Here is an 18,630-nt window from a genome sequence, read left to right as displayed (position 1 = left end):
AGGTTTGTCTTGACAATGATATTATTCATTCATCACTGTCATATCGCAACCAAAAATAAGGCTATGGGTGAGATCTAATTGGTATCCTTACACTCATGGAATGATTTTGATCTAGTGTGTGCCTTCATTAATGGAACGAAAGAGGACATTTTTTTTCCTGGCTTGCCCTAATTCCCTACAGCAACTTCCACATCTCCAGCCTTTAGTGGAGGCATTGACTGGATCCCAAGTTCTTCTGTGATTCCATCCTGTGACATCAGGCTTAAATGGTTTGTGGATTTGGTTTTCATGCTTTCAAAATCCTAATATGAGTATTTTTTTATTTTTTAAAAAAGCAATGCTCATGCATATGTTTTCATGGCTAAGGCATCCTTCCTTACCCTGAACTTCCAAGAAGCAAGATGGCAAACTCTTTGCCCCAGCACAGGCTTATGGTTTGTGGCTGTATAATGCCCTAGATCAGGGGTCACCAAGCTTTTTGAGCCAGTGGGCACATTTGGAACATACTGTTGGTGGCAGTCACAAAATGGCTGCCACAGGAGCATCACGCAAAATGCCTACCACATCCAAAAGAACAAACCAGAGAGAGGAGACCACAAAATGGTATGGCCTGCCACCTCATCCACTGAGGAAAAGGCACCTTTGTAAGTCACCATCACACACATACACACAGAGGTCTTTATACTCCTCTGTTCAGAACAGAAAGGAGAGTGAGTGTCCACTCCTGGCATCCAATGAAATGTGGGCAAGTTTAAGGATGTGTGCTCAATGTGAGGCTGAACCAGTGAATCAGGTAATGAGCAGACAAAACAAGCAGTCTCATGTGAGTTGTGTTTTTTGGAGGAGATGTTTAATGTTTTTTAAAGGAAATACTTTGTGGGTGCCGTAGGAGGTGCTGGAGAGCACACTAGTGCCCATGGGTGCCATATTGGCAAACTGCTGCAAGACCTCAGGGGTTTGTTTGTTTTTAAAGACAACCCAGAGTACAATTTGTTCAGAGATCATCTATACAACATATACACACGCATTTTAAAAAAGGCAATTCCTTACACTCTGACAGCAGTGAAAATATGCAGCAGTATTTCAGGCCACATTGAATTGTTGAGGCTGGGTAGTACAGCAATGTTATAAAATATTGCAATTATCTCTTGAAGTTAAGACTGAAGATGAGAATAATCAAGTACTGCGTTGCAGAAAAATAATAATTTGTTGAAGTATTTTTCATCTGTTACAAATAAATTTTATTTACCAAACACAATTAAAAAAAGAAAAACATTCCCAGCAGATATGAATGATGAAGATTACATTCTGATAAAGGAAGGCTTGCAAAGAACCAGGCAACTTTGATTCTTTTAGACTAAGGATTTGTTCTGGTATATATACATATACCTTTTCAATACGTTCATGTACATTCATGTTAATGTCATTATTTACACATTCCAGTAAAACTAGACATATTGGCTGGGATCCATAGCAGGAAGATATGTGCATGGAACAGAACTGCGCGCAGTGAGGATTTTGCTTACTGTTTTGGCCATAACATATTCCACTGCAGAAGAGGTAAGCTATTTTTATATGGACCAATGGATTGTCTCTTTAGCAGTGGGAAATGCAGTGGTTAATTTTTAAAAAAGCAAGTACCACCAGGGCTGCACATGGAGTTTACTTTTGGATCCCAGCCACTGCGTGTAAATTTAGGGGTTGATTCATTCAGAAAATTATGCAGGCATTGTGCTGGCTGCCACAAGGTATTCAGGCGTGGTCTGTACATGTAGAACCCTGCTTCCATTCCAACTATCTCCTAACAAGGGCTGATGTTAGGACAACACCTCTTTCTCTGACGATGTAAAGTTGGATATATGGTATCACTTACAGCTAAAAAAAATCAGGCTTGGTGGGCTACTGTTCTTATTTACACAGTTACAGTACACAAAATGACTGCATATTGTGGACGGAGGTTGGTTGATGACTGCATTGGAAATATATGCTATAGATCTCTTTTGAGGTTTTGTACTCATCTTCAGACTTAAAAATAGCAAGAAAGGAGACTCTAGCAGGAAAGAATAGTCACTAAGACATAAAAAGAAGGGGATTGTGGAAGAAAATGCTTCCAATATTTCATGACAAAGACAATCAAAGCACCAGAGGGTATGCCATTATTATCCTACAATGGAGCTCAAGAGAAATACTCAGCTGAGCTCTTTGGGTATTACCGGTACTTGCATGAAACTCTCAAAGTTGTGTGGCTCCTTCTGCCCTCACTATCAGTGCTGAGACATCTGAAGCAGATGAAGCTCCCAGGCTCTGTGAGTGATTTAGATCTGTGTTCACCCAGGGTTCCAAGTCATGTGGGTTCGCCTCCACCTATAGAGCAGGCTCTTTGCTTCAGAGGTTTTATGTCTCAGCTCTGCAATAGCAAGAAGATTGGCACAAGGATGGGAATTGGTCCAAATATGTGGTCCTTTCACCAAGGTTGATAATCTAGCATAAGATCTAGGAACCACAAAAAGTTCAGAGAACCCTGCAAGAAGGAAATGTCCATAAATTAAATTGACATAAATGTCCATAAAATAATTTGACAGGAACCAAATATGGAATTTCCCAGAGCTCAAGAATATTCAGAACTTGAATTTGGCTCAGGCATGTCTCTAGTTTACAGGAAAAAAAGAGGAGGAGGAGATGTATTACATTCTAAGAGAACCAGGGAGGTGTTCATGGCTATTTTTTCTAGAAAAATAGCACTGATAGGGGTCACTTAATCTTAAGATGTTACTTTAATAGGATTGAACTGCACAATGATCAACTTCAGGGCCAGCCCAAACATTAGGAAAGTGAAGCAAGTGCCTCAGGCAGCAAATACTGGGGGCAGTTGCCGCTCATGGCTGTTCCTCCTGAGCTCTCCCAGCTTCTCTGATGTCATGTGACCTTTCCTGAGCCCCCTCACCTGGCCTGCATTCTCAGGTGTGGTTGAGGATGCTATCCTATTGCCAGTGTTGCAATACAATTGCCAGCCAGTATATGGTATGGAGTGGAGACGCAATCTTTCCCTAACCTCAGGTGGAAAAAACTGTTGGGCCAGCCCTGGCTAACTTTCATAAATTAAGTTCTTTTTAAAGGACTTTAAAGGATCTAGGAGATCCACATGGTTATCCAGATCCTGGACTACAAGTTCAGCTCTGAGCAGACATGTGCTTTAAGTGCCTTAGGTCTCAAAAAAGGCAGTGATGCTTTGGATGAGCTTTGCATTCTCCCTTTACAGTACATAGAATACCAACGTAAATAAAGACAAGCAAAACATAATGAAATTATTCCAAAACGACAAATAATATATGCAAAGAAGAGAGCGGGGGCAAATGTGTCACCTTGTTCTCCCCTCTTTTTTAAAACAAAACAAAAAAACAACAACCCTTGAGGTGTTAGCATATTTAATATGCTTGAGAATCTGCCAAATAGTCAAATTTTTAGAGGTTAAAAAAAAAGAAGAGCTTCAATGAATTTGAAAACGTTCCTACTTTTCTGAAAGGAGTGCTGCATAAACAGTGCATACATATTTTATGAATCAAACCCTGAATTTTCACTTCTAAAACATTTGTTCTAAAATATCCACCCAAGAGCTTTGCACCTTCTCTTCCTCATATATTAAACAAACATTGTCTTGAACTACATTCATTGTGAGATTCATGTGTGGTTTGCTTTAAAAAAAAACCAAATTACCATTTTCCTTGCAGGCAGGTAATGTTAAACAGCAAAGCACTTAATTTATACCATGTGTGCTTAACTATGAATAATGGCTTAATATTGAAAAAAAAGTGGCAATCATCTATATATATTTATGTGTCACATCAAGCAAATGAACCCAAGGTATATATGTAAATGGGTGAAGAGTCGGGCTATGCAGATAAAGTTTGGCTTGGTTTTTAAAGGCTGCTAATTGAGTTCTATAGGATAAAATAAATGGCCTACAGCACAGCAGAGTGGAGAGGTGAAACCGGTCCCTCATCCCAGAATCTGGGGTCAACAAGGATCAAATTGAACCCTCGTCCCAATTATGTCCTTGAAGACACCACTACAATTTTTCTTATGTAAGTGAGTGACTCCTAGTCACTCAACCAGGGGGGAAATAAAGCTTTGCTTTTTGGGGAAAATATTCTGGTCAAACTAAAACACGACCGCCAGCTCTGAGAGTGTTTGGCCTTTTCACGACTGATAGGGAGTCCATGGATGGTGGTACAAAATTCATTGTCATCCCAAGTAGGACACCTGCAATATACAACCCTTCACCCCGGTTCCACCTGTCATAATGAAGAACATTTTCCTAGTATGGGACTGAAGTCACCCTTGCTTTATTAATAAGTCTCATTGGATGTGTAGGATAGTTTGCTGTTCAGTTACGTTGCTGGTGTAGCAGATTACAGGTGGAGAGGGGCTATACCATAGGACAACTCACCACCATTACCTTTGCTCCATCCTGCCTATTCATTCAAAGCCCCCCACCCCCCAGATTTGTGAACTGATGTTTGGGTGTGATCAGCGCTTTTTTTTATAGAAAAAGAGGTGCCAGAACTCACCATCATCACTTCCCTCGTTCTCTTAGGATGGCAATGGCAACCACCTGAGAGGTGCTATAACTGAGTTCCGGCAAGTTCTGGCTGAAACAAACAGGCCCTGAATGTGATCCATATTAAAAACAGGGGTGGGTGCTGTTGCTTCCATGAAGCTTAAACAAGTTTCTCTTTGCTCCACCCCTCTCCTGGACAGAAAGGTTAAACCCAATGCTAAAGGGGCACAGAATGGAGAGGGGACCCTACTTTTTTGGTTCTTGGTTTAAGCAGCATGTATTGCAGGTGGCGCTGTGGGTTAAACCATAGAGCCTAGGGCTTGCCGAGCAGAAGGTCAGTGGTTCGAATCCCTGCAACGGGGTGAGCTCCCTGCTCGGTCCCTGCTCCTGCCAACCTAGCAGTTCAAAAGCACGTCAAAGTGCAAGTAGATAAATAGGTACCGCTCCAGCGGGAAGGTAAACGGCGTTTCCATGCGCTGCTCTGGTTCTCCAGAAGCGGCTTAGTCATGCTGGCCACATGACCCGGAAGCTGTACGCTGGCTCCCTCGGCCAATAAAGTGAGAGGAGCGTCGCAACCCCAGAGTCAGTCACGACTGGACCTAATGGTCAGGGGTCCCTTTACCTTTACCTATTGCGTATCTCAAGCACAAGGATTACAGTTCATCTTATCCATCTTTGAAAGAATGGCTGTCTTTTGCAGGCATAATGGGGGTGGGGAGCACACTGTAAATTGGTGGCTCATTTTCATTTTCTATGGAAAATATAACAGCTTATCTATATGCAGATCAAATACTGGGTTTTATAGGACCTTATTGATCTGGTATGTCCAACCGGTTGACTGCAATCTACCAGTTGATCACGGGGGCAATACAGGTCGATCGCGACCCCCCCAAAAGCTAAACAACTCTGCAGAATCCTCCATCCTCCCCTTAAAAAAAGGTCAGCAATTTTTGGCAACAACAGTGGGTAGATCACTGCCAGTTTTGTTATACTGGGAGTAGACTGCAGTCTCCTGGGGGTTGGTCATGCCTGTTAAAGGTGAAAGACTGAAATACCGTTAAAGTGGTGTTCTGTAGGACATAATGCTTGACCCCGCTATAGTGCATAACACACGTTTCACCTCATACTCTGCATGAACGCAAGATTGACAGTCTTGCTTTGCATTGCCATCACGGTCTTAGAAATGGCGGAAGGATCTGGCCACATGCACCGTTGACCTGAAAGGGGCTTATGGAAGGGGATGCATTGGCCAGGCTGAGTTCAGAAATGCAGCTGGGATGAGGCTGAGGACTTCCTTTGCAAAGACTGACAAACACACCAGCTGCAATACATACTACTTTGACCTGATCTGGTGCTACTTCAATTTCATCAGTGTTGGGAAATGTTCTGCATGACCAATAGCTACATTTCTGTGGACGCTGGGCTAAAACAACCTACTAGCTTTGAATCTCTGGACCAAGTTGGTCCATAAGGAACTGATAACTGCCAGAAAATTTATTTGGCCTTCAAATAATTTGATCTACCTACAGAGACGAAAAAGCTTACTGTCTCTGATATTGACAGCGGGGAGAAATCCAGGATGACCAACTGGGCTGTATGCAGCTCCCACATTTATTTTATCTGGTCCCTGTTAGCCATATGAATGCCTGAGCACACATGGTCTACAGTAGTAAAGGACTAAGGCTGGAATCTACACTGATCTGGAAAAACGCTATTAAACATTATAAAAAAGTTACATAGCTCTCCATGCAATTTCCCATTGCCAATGGATCGCTGCTCTGTAGCACCCTCTGGTGTCACTTTTTTATAACGTATTTTTAACATTATAACCAACCAGTGTAGATTCACCCTAACTCCTACCTGGCAGGAATTTTGTTAGCAGGGGTCAGTTTTGTGTATCTAAATACACTTTTGAGTCCAGAGTCTCAAGAACAGAGGTAACTGGGTAAAGTGGCAGTGACAACTACAAATGTAAAACAGATTTCAAACATGTCTGGAATACAGTGATGAGCACAAGGCAACGTGTTGTTCAGAAGTTATACCCTGATCCTAAACGTCTGTGCCAGCATATCTACGTATTTGTGATATTGCAACAATGCAGCAGTTGGACACAACCCATCCTAAGTATTATTTTGCAAGTCTTAGGATCAGGCTGTAAATATTTCAGTGTCAAATCTATTACAGCAGAGGGAAATGACCCTTTATTTGCCACAATTAAAACACCTATTGCGCTTAGCAATAAAACCCACCAGTTCTTGTATCTGATTTCATTTGTCCTTGAAAATCCACATAGTAAAATTTGATCAGAAAGAAATCGGCTTATGATCCACTGAAAATTCCCTATGAAAGAGTAATTTGCTTTGTGCGCTTTTTGCTCAGGTAGCTGTTAACAGTAACCTTTCATTTTTAAAATCATGTTTTCACATTCTTTCCTCCTTCTGGCCCAAAACATACCATGCAAAGAGGTCAATAGGCATTGATCAATATCTGAAGGATTAAGACCTTTGTTTTCCATTCCTAGACAACCACCTATTTTTGCATTAGACACATGTTTGTAGCAGGAATTGTTTGGTTGTTTTTGGAAGACCTTGCTGTACAAGTTCTACCCAGATTTGAGTCAGCATTTGAACGGACTCACTCACACCAAGTTAAAAACAGGAGACCTAATACTTTTGACACCAAAACAAAACACAATATAATGCCTCAATCCTATTCCGTCCCTGCACGGAGAACAGAATGGGGTCTGGATCCACAGAGGACTACAGCATAACCTCCGCCTTTGCTGCACCGTGCTACTTCTGCACTGCTGGTGGATACAGATTTTTCATCTGAGGAGCTTCAAGGTGCTAGATGCTTCAGGCAAGGTGCAGAAAGGCTTCATTTAGCTGTGAGTGGTTGGCCATGTTACAGCCATCGAAACTGCGAGGGCCAGGCTTGAATACCAATGAGCAGGAGGGGTCCCAAATGCAGCAGATCTAGCTTACCACTTTTTGAAGCATCCCCTTCTAAAGAGCTCCCCCCAACCCCCCCCTAAATACAAGAGTTTCAGATAATCTAAATGCACCATGGTTACCTTTTTCTGGGGCAGCACAGTGGGAGAGAGAGAAATTATGATGTTCTACGGCGAATCCTTCTGCACCTTCTCTCTCTCTCTCTCTCTCTCTCTCTCTCTCTCTCTCTCTCTCTCTCTCTCCATGGAAGGGGACGGATTGGGATCTAAGCGACGGGTTTTATTTTATGTTCTGCAAACTCCTTCCCCCCCTTCAGAATTGCAACTGATTATTATTTCTATAAAACCTGGCCTGTACTTTGAAGAAATACTTCTAATGGAAGTTATAAATATGAGTATTTGAACCACATCTCTTTTTTGTGTGTGGGCAGGCATTAAATATTAGTTTCTCTTTCCGACGGGTTTTCTGGCAGTTTGCTCGATCTGCTGACCGTCTCTTCGCTCTCTTTGTGGGTCAAGGGCTCCACTTCCTTGGAATCTGCATGCTTGAGGGCTCTCTGCCTCTCCTCTTCCGCTCTCTTCTCCTTTGCCAAAAGTCTGTAGTTGATCGCGTTCCCAATAAATAGCCAGATGCTTGCAACGATGACAATGACACCGCAGACAAAATACATGTATTTGTAATCTTTCGTTATGTCCACGAGCAAACCTGGAAGATAAAAAGAGAATCCCTGCAAATAATACTGAAGATGAAACAAATCATTCTCTCATGGCAGGCAGAAAGGAAGGTCCGAATGCAACTTTTGCAAGTAGAAATAGTGTTACAGTGGCACCTCGGGTTAAATACGCTTCAGGTTACATACGCTCTGCTAACCCAGAAATAGTACCTCAAGTTAAGAAATTTGCTTCAGGATGAGAACAGAAATCATGCGGTGGCAGCGGGAGGCCCCATTAGCTAAAGTGGTGCTGCAGGTTAAGAACAGTTTCAGGTTAAGAACGTACCTCCAGAACGAATTAAGTATTTAACCTGAGGTACCACTGTACTTAGCTCAACAGTGCCAGGATTTCTGTGCTATCGTTGACTGTTCCTTGCAAATGGTTCAAGAGTTAAGGAAATCACCATCAATCTGCTGCTCTTATATGTTAAATTTAACATATATTTAAACTCTGCTCATCACTGACTGTAATTTTTGCATTGCATTGCCATTTGACTCTCACCTTACAATGTTCTCCTTTGCGTACTTGTTAACTAGGATTTCACTTTAGGCATTTAATGAATTGAGCCTGAGTACACAATAGCTTATACTAGAATAAATTTTGACAGATTTTTATGTGTCCCAAGACTCTTTTGTTCCAAGAGGATAACATAACTACCTCTCTGGAAATGCTTTACTGGTGTAAGACCCTTTACTTCAAGAACTGCAAGGTTGGAGAGGTGTGTGTGCATGCGTTGAACCAGGAAGAGAACTCACATTAGGAAAGGTGCTGTCTGTTTGCTGAAAAATGACCAATCCAGAACAACACAGATGTAGCTTATTGATTATGAGCTGCTCTGACTTGTCCTTTTGACTGTGCATTGGTGTAAAAAGTTCAGAATAACTAAACTATATAATGGGAGATGGGATCCTTCCCATCTATGGACTGTCAAGGGATTCAACAGAAAGTAATGCTGTTTGCCACCATTAAATAAAAGTAAATGGCAAGACGGGTGTAAGAGAAGAAGGGCAGAAACTCTGAAAGCGTATATGCCAAAATAAGTTCAGGAATCTTCAATGAGAAACTAGCAGTCTAAACAGGACTGATCATTACTAACCCAGGAGGTAAATACACCACTAGGTGGCATACTGAGAGCTAGAGTAGCCAGTTTCTAATTGAAGAAAGCTCTTTTCGCATGGCAATTAAAGGTCGTGATTCAGTTCAATCGTGATAAGTCAGTGTTCTGTTCAATGGTTTTTTATCTTTAGACCAAGGCAAATTAAAATTATACCAATGTCTACACACCTAACTTTGAATGAAAATAAAAGCCATAAGAATATCTGGCAATCCATTGCTCTTCCCTCCTTATACCCATTGAAGGGAATTCAGACAGGACTACCATTGCATTAAAGGACAGCAGCATCTTGTGGGATTGCCCACAACAGCGTTCCCCCGCACTTGTGATTCCCAGTAACCAGGCATGTACACTGCCTTGGTCTTCATGGTGGAAATGCAGGATAGACCTGTAATACCAACAATAATATTGTAGGGTACAGTAGGAAATGGTAGTCGGAAGGATCTTTGCATATGCTGTGTGGAAGAGAAAGTTGAAGAAAGGGGAGCCTGTGGAAAAAGCTCACCATGTCTGATAAAACTGTGTGCTGTCTGAAGAAAGCCAGTGGAGCATGGAGGGAGGGGAGAAATCTGATTGGGAAGACAGGTGAGCAGAAGATATGGATTGCATGATTGAGAGGTGGGAACTTATGGAAACATGGAAGGAAGTGGGAGGGCGGGTGCAGGGAACCAAAGGGCCAAGGAGAAAGGAATTTTAAAAATGTTCTCACACAGGATTTAAGGACAGAAGGAAATCTGTGGACAAGGAAACATTAGATTCCAGAAGGGTGGGACCAGGAAAGCAAATAAATCTGAATGAGGTGGGCATGGAGTTAAATTTCATATATTGACTTGCACCAACCAGCCAAGCTGTTGGTGGCAGGTCTCTTAACAGCTCAAATACATACTTGCCATTTTCTTAACATGACCATCATCGATATACTCACCTCCCAACGGAGGGCCTAGAAGAACAGGGCAGCACTCCACAATGGTGACGAGTCCTACAGCGCTGGAAAACCTGCTAGCACCAACCAAATCCATGAGGGTCTCAAAAAGGACACTGCTCACCATGCCGAAGGCAAGTCCAAAAAGTACTGCGTACACAACCAAGCCTGTGTAGTCTTCGGCCAGCGGGCACATGATGTGGCAGATGCCATTGTACAAAACGGCAAAGCTAAAGAAGTATTGGATTTTGGGCCGTATGTATTTGGAGTTTGCGAGCAAGCCCATGGACGGCCTGGCAAACATATCAACAAAAGCCAGGATGGAGAGGAGGAACGCAGCGGAATATTCATCGATCCCCTTGTGCTTGGCATAAGGAGCTAAGAATACAATGGGGGCAAAAAAGCCAAGGAACATGATGACGTTTCCAGATAGATAAATCAGAAACCCTCTGTGTTTGAAGAGGGAGAGATCTAAGTATGTGTTGATGGTTTGCCAAACGGACTTCTTGTCGTTCTTGTGCAAGGCAGAATCTCCTTTCCCCTTTTCTACGTCTTTTTTGACCGCAGGGGCTGGTGTGGGTCCGACGGGCCTCATGAGAGACCCGGCCACGCAGCAGTTCAAAAGAAGCCCTCCCAAAATGAGGAAGCTTCCCTTCCAGCCAAAAACATTGAAGAGAAACTGATTGAGAGGTGCCAGAGTACTTAGAAACACTGGACTCCCAGCCATGGCCAGTCCGTTAGCAATGGGGCGTTTTTTGTAAAAATACTTGCCAATCATTGTCAAAGCTGGCTGCAAGTTGAATGCCAAGCCCAAACCTAAAAGAAAGGAAGAAAGAAAACACACACACATACAAAAACATGAAAAATAGAGAATTCCCCTAGAATAGTACCAAATTGTCACCTTCCAAGCACCCCATATAAACAACAAACAGCCAAAATGTCAGCTAGTAATTCTCCAGAAATATTAAAAAGCTGTTGGCGCTGGCAAATAAACGTGAGCGTTCATTGCTTCCCATGTGCTTTAATGTCACTGATATGCCACACAAAATTTCTCTCGTTTCCCTCAAATTGCAGTGCAATAAAAGCGAGAGCTCTGCAACGCACGATTCATGTTGCAGACAACGGAGTGACAGAGGAACAATGATATCAAGACCTTGAGCACACTGTTTCTGTATTTTACTAAGCTATAATCCAATTTGCTCCTGGTTCATTTCACAGAAGTTATTAAATGTCACCTTCTCGATGAAAACGGCAAGAGTTTAGAAGGATAAATCCTCTGCCTTTAGCTTTATCCTTTACTTAGGTTTGAATAGGTACACATAAAAATAAGGCTTAAAATGCTTAATGGACATGGGCCGTTACACAGAAAATGACGCCCTCCCAGATCACTGCGGGGTCCTGAGGTTTCCCATGGAGGAGAGACTTACACAAACATTTCAGATTCCTTGTTTGGTGCTGTGACTGGGAACCTTACAGGAAGAATATAGTGGAATAGGCCTGGCATCGCCGGCAGCCAGTCTGCCTCTAGCAATCGTACAGCTGGGTTACAATAGTTACCAGAAGGAAGAGTAGTCCTGAATGCATTCATGTCATATTCTGTGAGCAAAGATGTCTTTCCTCTATGGATGTTACTCATCCTATGTGGATAACACTCTTTCTCATTCTACAGCCTAATTCTAAGTCCTCACATACCGGTAGCACAGCGGCTAGCGGGTTTGATTTGAGCAGGAGAGACCTGGCTTCAAATCTCTATATAGTCATGAAACTTGCTGGGATGGCTTGGAGTGACCTGCTTTCTCTTTGGCTGACCTACCTCACAAAGCTATTGGGAGAATAAGGTGAATGAATTTACCATATTTTTACGTGTATTAGACATAAAAAAGCTGGATAGTGGCATGGGGGGGGGGGACTGCGCACTGTCAGCCAGCTGGTTGGTGGGCATGCAACTCCCCCCATGCCACCGTGGGAGGCGCGTGCTCTAGGGAGGAGGAGTAGTAGTTTTGGATTTGATATCCTGCTTTATCACTACCCGAAGGAGTCTCAAAGCGGCTAACATTCTCCTTTCCCTTCCTCCCTCACAACAAACACTCTGTGAGGTGAGTGGGGCTGAGAGACTTCAGAGAAGTGTGACTAGCCCAAGGTCACCCAGCAGCTGTATGTGGAGGAGCGGGGAAGCAAACCTGGTTCACCAGATTACTAGACTACCGCTCTTAACCACTACACCACACTGGCTTCCAGTGTCTCCTGCAGTGGCATGGAGGGAAAGCTGTGCACACCAGCCAGCTGGTTGGCGGGAGCGCAAGTCCCCCCCATGCCACTGCGGGAGGTGCATGCTCTTGGGAGTGTTTCCTGCAGTGGTGTGGAGGGGGAGCCATGCGTGCCAGCCAGCTGGTTTGTGGCCCATGCCCTAGGAAGCTTCCCACCAGGGCGTGGGGGGAGTGGCTGCCCACTTTGCCAACCCCCAGCAACGGCTCTGCTGGGGTGTGATGGCACGAATGCAATTCCCCCTAAAAAAAATTAACAACTTTGGGCCATCTCCCCTCATTTTCTTTAAATTTAGTCCCCCAAAATAGGGGGCATCTTATACATGGGAGTGTCTTATACACGAAAAAATACGGTAAGTCTGGTGGCTGGAATGGTGAAGCTATTCCAAGATGCTCAAGCACAGGCCAGTATCATCATGGCCTGCCAGTTCCTGAATCAGACTGTGTTTTCAGAAGTCCACTTGTCATGTCTACTCAGTGCATGGCTACTGCTACAGATTTATTTATTTTTATTTTTAAAAAAAGTATACAGGATTGCCTGTCATAACTTGATCCATGCATCTTTCAGTTAACTTTGCACAGCCAGGTCAGCATGCTGCATCTTTGCGACTCAAGGCTGAAAGAATTGACAGGACATGACAAACTGGAGCCTCAACTTCAGCCTGTAGGTTGGTAACAGAATCGTGTTGTGAAAAGCATCGTGTTTGAGAGACCACAATCCTGTGTGCTGTTTTTGATCTGTGTGTGGTTTCTCATTCACAAATGCAGACCATCGCTTGAGCGTGCAGTCACCATGTGTGCACCAGTATAACTAAGCCTAGAAAACAAGTCATCTAGAGGATCTGTTAGGGTGGGTGCTGAACAGCAAACTGTCTGCTGGCTGCATGCATATGAACGGGAATTTAATAGAATGGGCATTCTACCAATAGGGCTTTTGCTGATGTTACATCATACAAACCCCATCCTCAGGCTCTTGTAACTGAAGCCCATTTTTTGGAAACATTGCATTTAGAGCTTGCTCCTACATTACAGAATTTCCACATAAAACTCTACTACACTGTGAATAAACTCATAACATGACAAACAGCAACTGGGGCATTTTGGGTACACTTGGATTTGTATTCCTTGCTGTGTATGGCGACATGATTAAAGGCTAAAAGAACCTGTAGAAAAATGGAGTACTGATGACTATAATAAGTGCTGCCACTAGCTAATCAATGCCTGGGCTGTAATTGCATGTGACCCAGTAAGAATGGCGCAAAGAACATGCACCACAAGTTGAATTATCATTTAAAAAATTGAAACCCATGGGCTTTGTCTGGGATAGCGGTTTAATACTTACCTCCAATGACACCTATGCAGATATAAAGCTCTAGGACACTGTTGCAGAATGAAGAGCTAATCATTCCAAATGAAGCCAGGATCCCGCCCGCAATCATGACTGGCCGGCTGCCATATTTGTTCACCAAGACGCTGCTTATGGGGCCTAAATGCAGGGGGAGGGGGGAGAGAGAAATTACTTTCTGAAAGCATAAATGCAATGGAAATAAGGAACACTTTCCACGAGGGACAGAAGACTTCACACTCAGCTCGGAAAATATGAAGAAACTTGGTTATTCACATCAGTGCATTTGCAGCAGCCTTCCACTGAACCAGACCAGTTTTAATCCTTACAGAGGTGAAGATGAGAGGTCCAACTGCCCATGTATAACCTATTCAGGGCTGGGCCTGCTGTGCAGTGGAGTGAAGCCACCTACTTCAGCTGCTGTCATAACATGGGCTGTTTTTTTCAACATTTGCCACCAAACTGACCTCATTTGCACCTCCCTGATTAATTCAAAGACAAAAATGTCATTATTCTTTGCATTTCATACTTCTCTGAATTGCAGAAGTTCATTTCTCAAAAATATACCAATATGCAAAAAATGCATATTTTAGGATAAAATGTGTTTATAACTGTAACATTCAGATAACGTACATGTTGCGATAAAATGGTGAGAACCAACCAAGTCCAATTACTCACTGATTTCAGTGGGCCAACTCTGAGTATGGCTAGTATGCATTTTAATATGCTTGGGGTGGAAATGCACAGATTAAACTGGAAACCAGATGGAAGGGATTTATGAATGAACACGTGTGAAACTGACACAGACTGGAAATAGACTGCTCTGTCCAGCATCTCGTTATATGCTGCTTCACTAAGGTATAAATCATAAATGAAATCATTCTATTTTCATTTATGAACTCTGAAGCTACATAGGCCAGTGTAGTACTATTCTGTTGAGATAAGGCCTTTTATGCAGTGGTGTAGACCCACAAATTGTGAAAATCTATAGTCATAAATCATATTTCTAAGGAAGTTCAGTTGCTAGACTTATTTCAGTCTGTTATGCATTGTGATTTTGTGATTTTGCTATGTTAAACCATTGTTTCTCACATGAGCAATATACTGTATAGTTTTGAAGGGTTTAAAAATGGAATGCATGTATTAAAAATCAAGACTGAAGGGATGTCAGACACATTTGGGGAATTTTCCCCACCCTCAAATATGTTCCTTCAGGATCTCACCTGTCTTAGTTTTGTAAGTACTAAATTACCATCCTTAAAGGAAAAAGAAATAAAAAGGAAGCCAAAGCAGACTAACATTTAAAGCCAGTGCTAAAAACGACTCTGCAATAAAGTGAAATGTCAAGCACTGCATTTGGTTTTTACTGAAAATCTATCTGTATGTTGTCCAGGGTATAAGCTTTCCATTAAAAAAAAAACCCCAATAAAAGAACAAACTTTGCATTCACAGTGTGAGAAGTTAAGTAAAATATGCTGTAACCTAGTGTTTGTGGAGGTCTCAGTTTGACAATCTTTAACTTGCAAGCCTATCCTGTATGGCAATAAAGATATGTTTTAGTCAAATATTCTCTCCTGGTTACTGGAATACTGTGCTAATAAGGAATCAGTGGCATCTCAAACCCCAGGACTTCTGTTTCAGAGTATATGTCAAAAGATTGCAAGCACAAGAATATTGGGAGGCAACCTAGCTTTTGAGATGTTGGCCTCTCGTTGAGCAAGAAATGTGTTGGATCCAGCCATGTTAATAGACCCACCGAAGTCAATGGACCCAAGTTAGACATGTCCATTAATTTCAATGGGTCTCCTTTGAGTATGACTAACATTGGACACAACCCAATATTATTCAAGGGTGGAAATAACCTTTTGGTACTTTTTTCACTCTTGACCTCCCCTGCTCCCAATTTCTCCACTATCCCTACATGAAATTTGACAGGCCGCCCACCCGTTTACAGAACCTGACAAGATCTAGTCAGAACATCTTCCTTAGTCAGATTGAAGCTGCACCATTCATTTCAAGCAGCCTATACCACTTTAACAGTCATGGCTTCCAGTGAGGAATCCTGGGAACTGTAGTTTGTGAAAGCTGCTGGGAGCTGTTAAGAGAACCCTATTCCCTCACAGAAATATAATTCCCAGAGCTCCCTAGGAAGAGGGAATGATTGTTAAGCTACTCTGGGAACTGCAACTCCCTGAGGATTGCCCAGGATTCTTTGAGGGAAACCATGACTATTAAAGTGCTATAATTGAGCTTGAAGTGTATAATGTAGATATGGTCTCAGTCAACATATTAATCTTCTATTGGGAAAACCATCACATAGGCCTTTGAGACAGCACCTTCAAAAGGCCAAATGAGTCTTCCCACACTTTTAAACACTATAATAAAATATAACTTTGGTGGTGGGATACACAAAGGGTTACAAAAGCAGTAATATTTCACTAAATAAGAAAATATGGAAAATGTTACCTGCCATATCAAGCCTAATACTAAAGTTAGCTAGCGAATAAATTACTTAAATGCACTCAGCTTCCATATGTCTGCTAAGTGGACTCCCCACCCACCCACCCCTGAAGGAATCTGTGCCTACTTTTTACTTTAAGAGTCTAATATAATGCTACAGCCTCTTGCCTAGATGCCAAGGATATAAATCCAAATACATTGTAGCTACGAGCATGTAATCAAGCCTTTAATGGCCATGCACAAATGCAATTGCACATTTAACAATTTTTATTATTTGTTAAGTGGTGTCTGCTACATAGCAGCCTGTCTCTTTAATCAATCCCGTTTTTCTTTTTTTGCAGGCACTGGCATGATGTTCATGCTATTCTCCAAGATATGTCTTTGAGGGACCAAGTGAAAAAAGCAACACTGAAACAAGGTGAAGGCTTCAGCTAGGGAAATCTGTTTTAACAGAAGCTAAAGAGAAAATCCTATACATATGTCTTTTAATATATATATATAGCCTGACTGAACTGCATGGGGTTTTACTCTCTGACAGGTAGGTGTAAGACTGCAGGCTAAATCAATTTCATGCATATCCTTCATTAGAGTCCTCTTCAGGCACTGGAAGTGAATGTGTGACAAGGGCAGTAGGATCATGTGCACAAGACCCACTCCCACCGCTCTCATTCCCACATGGTGCACACTGAACACAAAGGTCTGAAGCGGGCTTCTAACCACATTCCTCTCAACATGGTTAGATGCCTCCACATGATTGGAATGCTGCACTACAGGGTTATTGGTCATGCAGAGGCATCTAACTTCATTCATCCAAACATGCTTGGAAGCCTCCTTCCCACTCAATGCATGGTTGGGGCTGGCATGCATGGCCTCATACCTCTTATGCCAGATACGGGGAACTTGTGACCCTCCAGATATCATTGGACTTCAGCTCCCACCAAGCCCAGCCAGCATGGCTAATGATCAAGCATGACAGGAGCTGTAAGCCATCACGAGGCCCTTTTTTGTGCCTCCTCCATGAGAAGTCCAGAGAACATGAGAACAGGCCCTTCCTGTGGTAGCTCTCCACTTGTAGAATGCTCTCCCCTGGTAGGCTCACCTGGTGCCTTCATTATATACGTTTAGGTGCCAGGCGAAAACACTCCCCTTCTCCCAGCCTTTGCCTAACTAAACAATCTATGGTCTTTCAATCTGTGGGAGGGGGTTATTGTTTGTTACTATGGTATGCATTTTTGTGTTGTTATATTGTAAACTGCTCTGTGGTCCTCAAATGAAAGGCCCTATAAAAATTTGATTCTTATTAACAATAATTGTAGTTCAACGAGATATGGTGGCCACAAGTTCCCCATTCTTGTCCTATTCCCTCTCTCTTCTGTTTCATTATTCGCCCAAGGAGGACTTAGATTTTCATGTTTTGTATTTACATAGGAAAGACTTTAGGCTCTCAAATTTCAGTGGCGACCTGTGCGATGCTAAAATTTGGTGCCCTCCACCTCTTTCACTCTGTTCTACAGCACTGTTGTGGTGTCCCCTGCAGCATGGCACCCACTGCAGCTGAACCAGTCACACAACCCTAAAAGCATATTTTTGGGTTGATAGAGATCATCACCTTGGATGTAGAAAAGAGGGTAGTTAATGGTCCATGTGTAGGAAAGCATTTGGAAGAAGAAAAAAGAGAGAGGGGGAAAGCTGCAACATTTCAATATGATGAGTAGTGCTCACATCTGTTGTGTGTATCTAGTGAATTGAAGGTTTGGGCATGATATGATGCATTTTAAGTCAAGCACAGACAGATTTAGGATCAGCAATACAGATTTCTTAAACAATATAAATAAGAATACAGGAAAAAGCAGTACAATTTTTATGTTTTCAGAAACACAGATGATATAGAGCATTTCCTTTTCTCCTTGTTCCCCCAAACTACGTAAGATTATGGTAGTGGCAGATAAGTTTAAAGAACCTAGAAAGGAATGAAGATTTGTTTGGCATAAAATCCATATCCTGCTGTGCTCTCAGGCAGAGAAACATTTATCAGTACAAAGGTATTAGGTAATAGGTATACTCCATTCATTTGTGAGTCAAAGGGAAGCCAGGATACAAGAACAATTACATACCTACATTTGTCCTATGCATCTCAAAGGCTAAAATCAAACATGTTCAAAGTAAGTAAAACGTATCTGTACTTCTCCCAAATAAGCAACACTTTTGAGGGCTGACAGAAAAACTGACACATGCTGAGATGAAGGGCTAGCAATGTAACAGGCAATATAGGAACAAGTTAGATAATTTGGTCCACATTGGCC

At 42.4% G+C, this 18,630-nt stretch overlaps 1 protein-coding gene and 1 long non-coding RNA gene across 2 annotated transcripts in view; one reads left to right on the top strand and one right to left on the bottom strand.

Annotated features, from left to right (window-relative positions):
* The first annotated feature begins 4,715 nt into the window (after positions 1-4,715).
* Positions 4,716-7,601, top strand: LOC309379200. The gene is made up of 2 exons (XR_014172388.1): positions 4,716-4,852; positions 5,204-7,601. It is a non-coding gene; the product is annotated as an uncharacterized lncRNA (long non-coding RNA).
* A 265-nt stretch (positions 7,602-7,866) lies between these two features.
* The window catches only part of SLC16A7 (solute carrier family 16 member 7), a 100,371-nt gene continuing 89,607 nt past the window's right edge, over positions 7,867-18,630 (bottom strand). Inside the window, exons 3-5 of the mRNA XM_081928074.1 lie at positions 13,865-14,008; positions 10,262-11,074; positions 7,867-8,214 (exon numbers count right to left, since the gene is read on the bottom strand). Of these exons, the coding sequence (XP_081784200.1) occupies positions 7,943-8,214; positions 10,262-11,074; positions 13,865-14,008 (1,229 nt within the window). The 3' untranslated portion in view covers positions 7,867-7,942. The remainder of the gene's footprint in view (positions 8,215-10,261; positions 11,075-13,864; positions 14,009-18,630) is intronic.

The sequence above is a fragment of the Podarcis melisellensis genome (genome assembly GCF_964234715.1).
Source record: "Podarcis melisellensis genome assembly, chromosome: 10".
NCBI classification, from domain to species: Eukaryota; Metazoa; Chordata; class Lepidosauria; order Squamata; family Lacertidae; genus Podarcis; species Podarcis melisellensis.
Note: the sequence above shows the minus strand (reverse complement) of the source record. Positions and strands in the feature narration are given on the sequence as shown.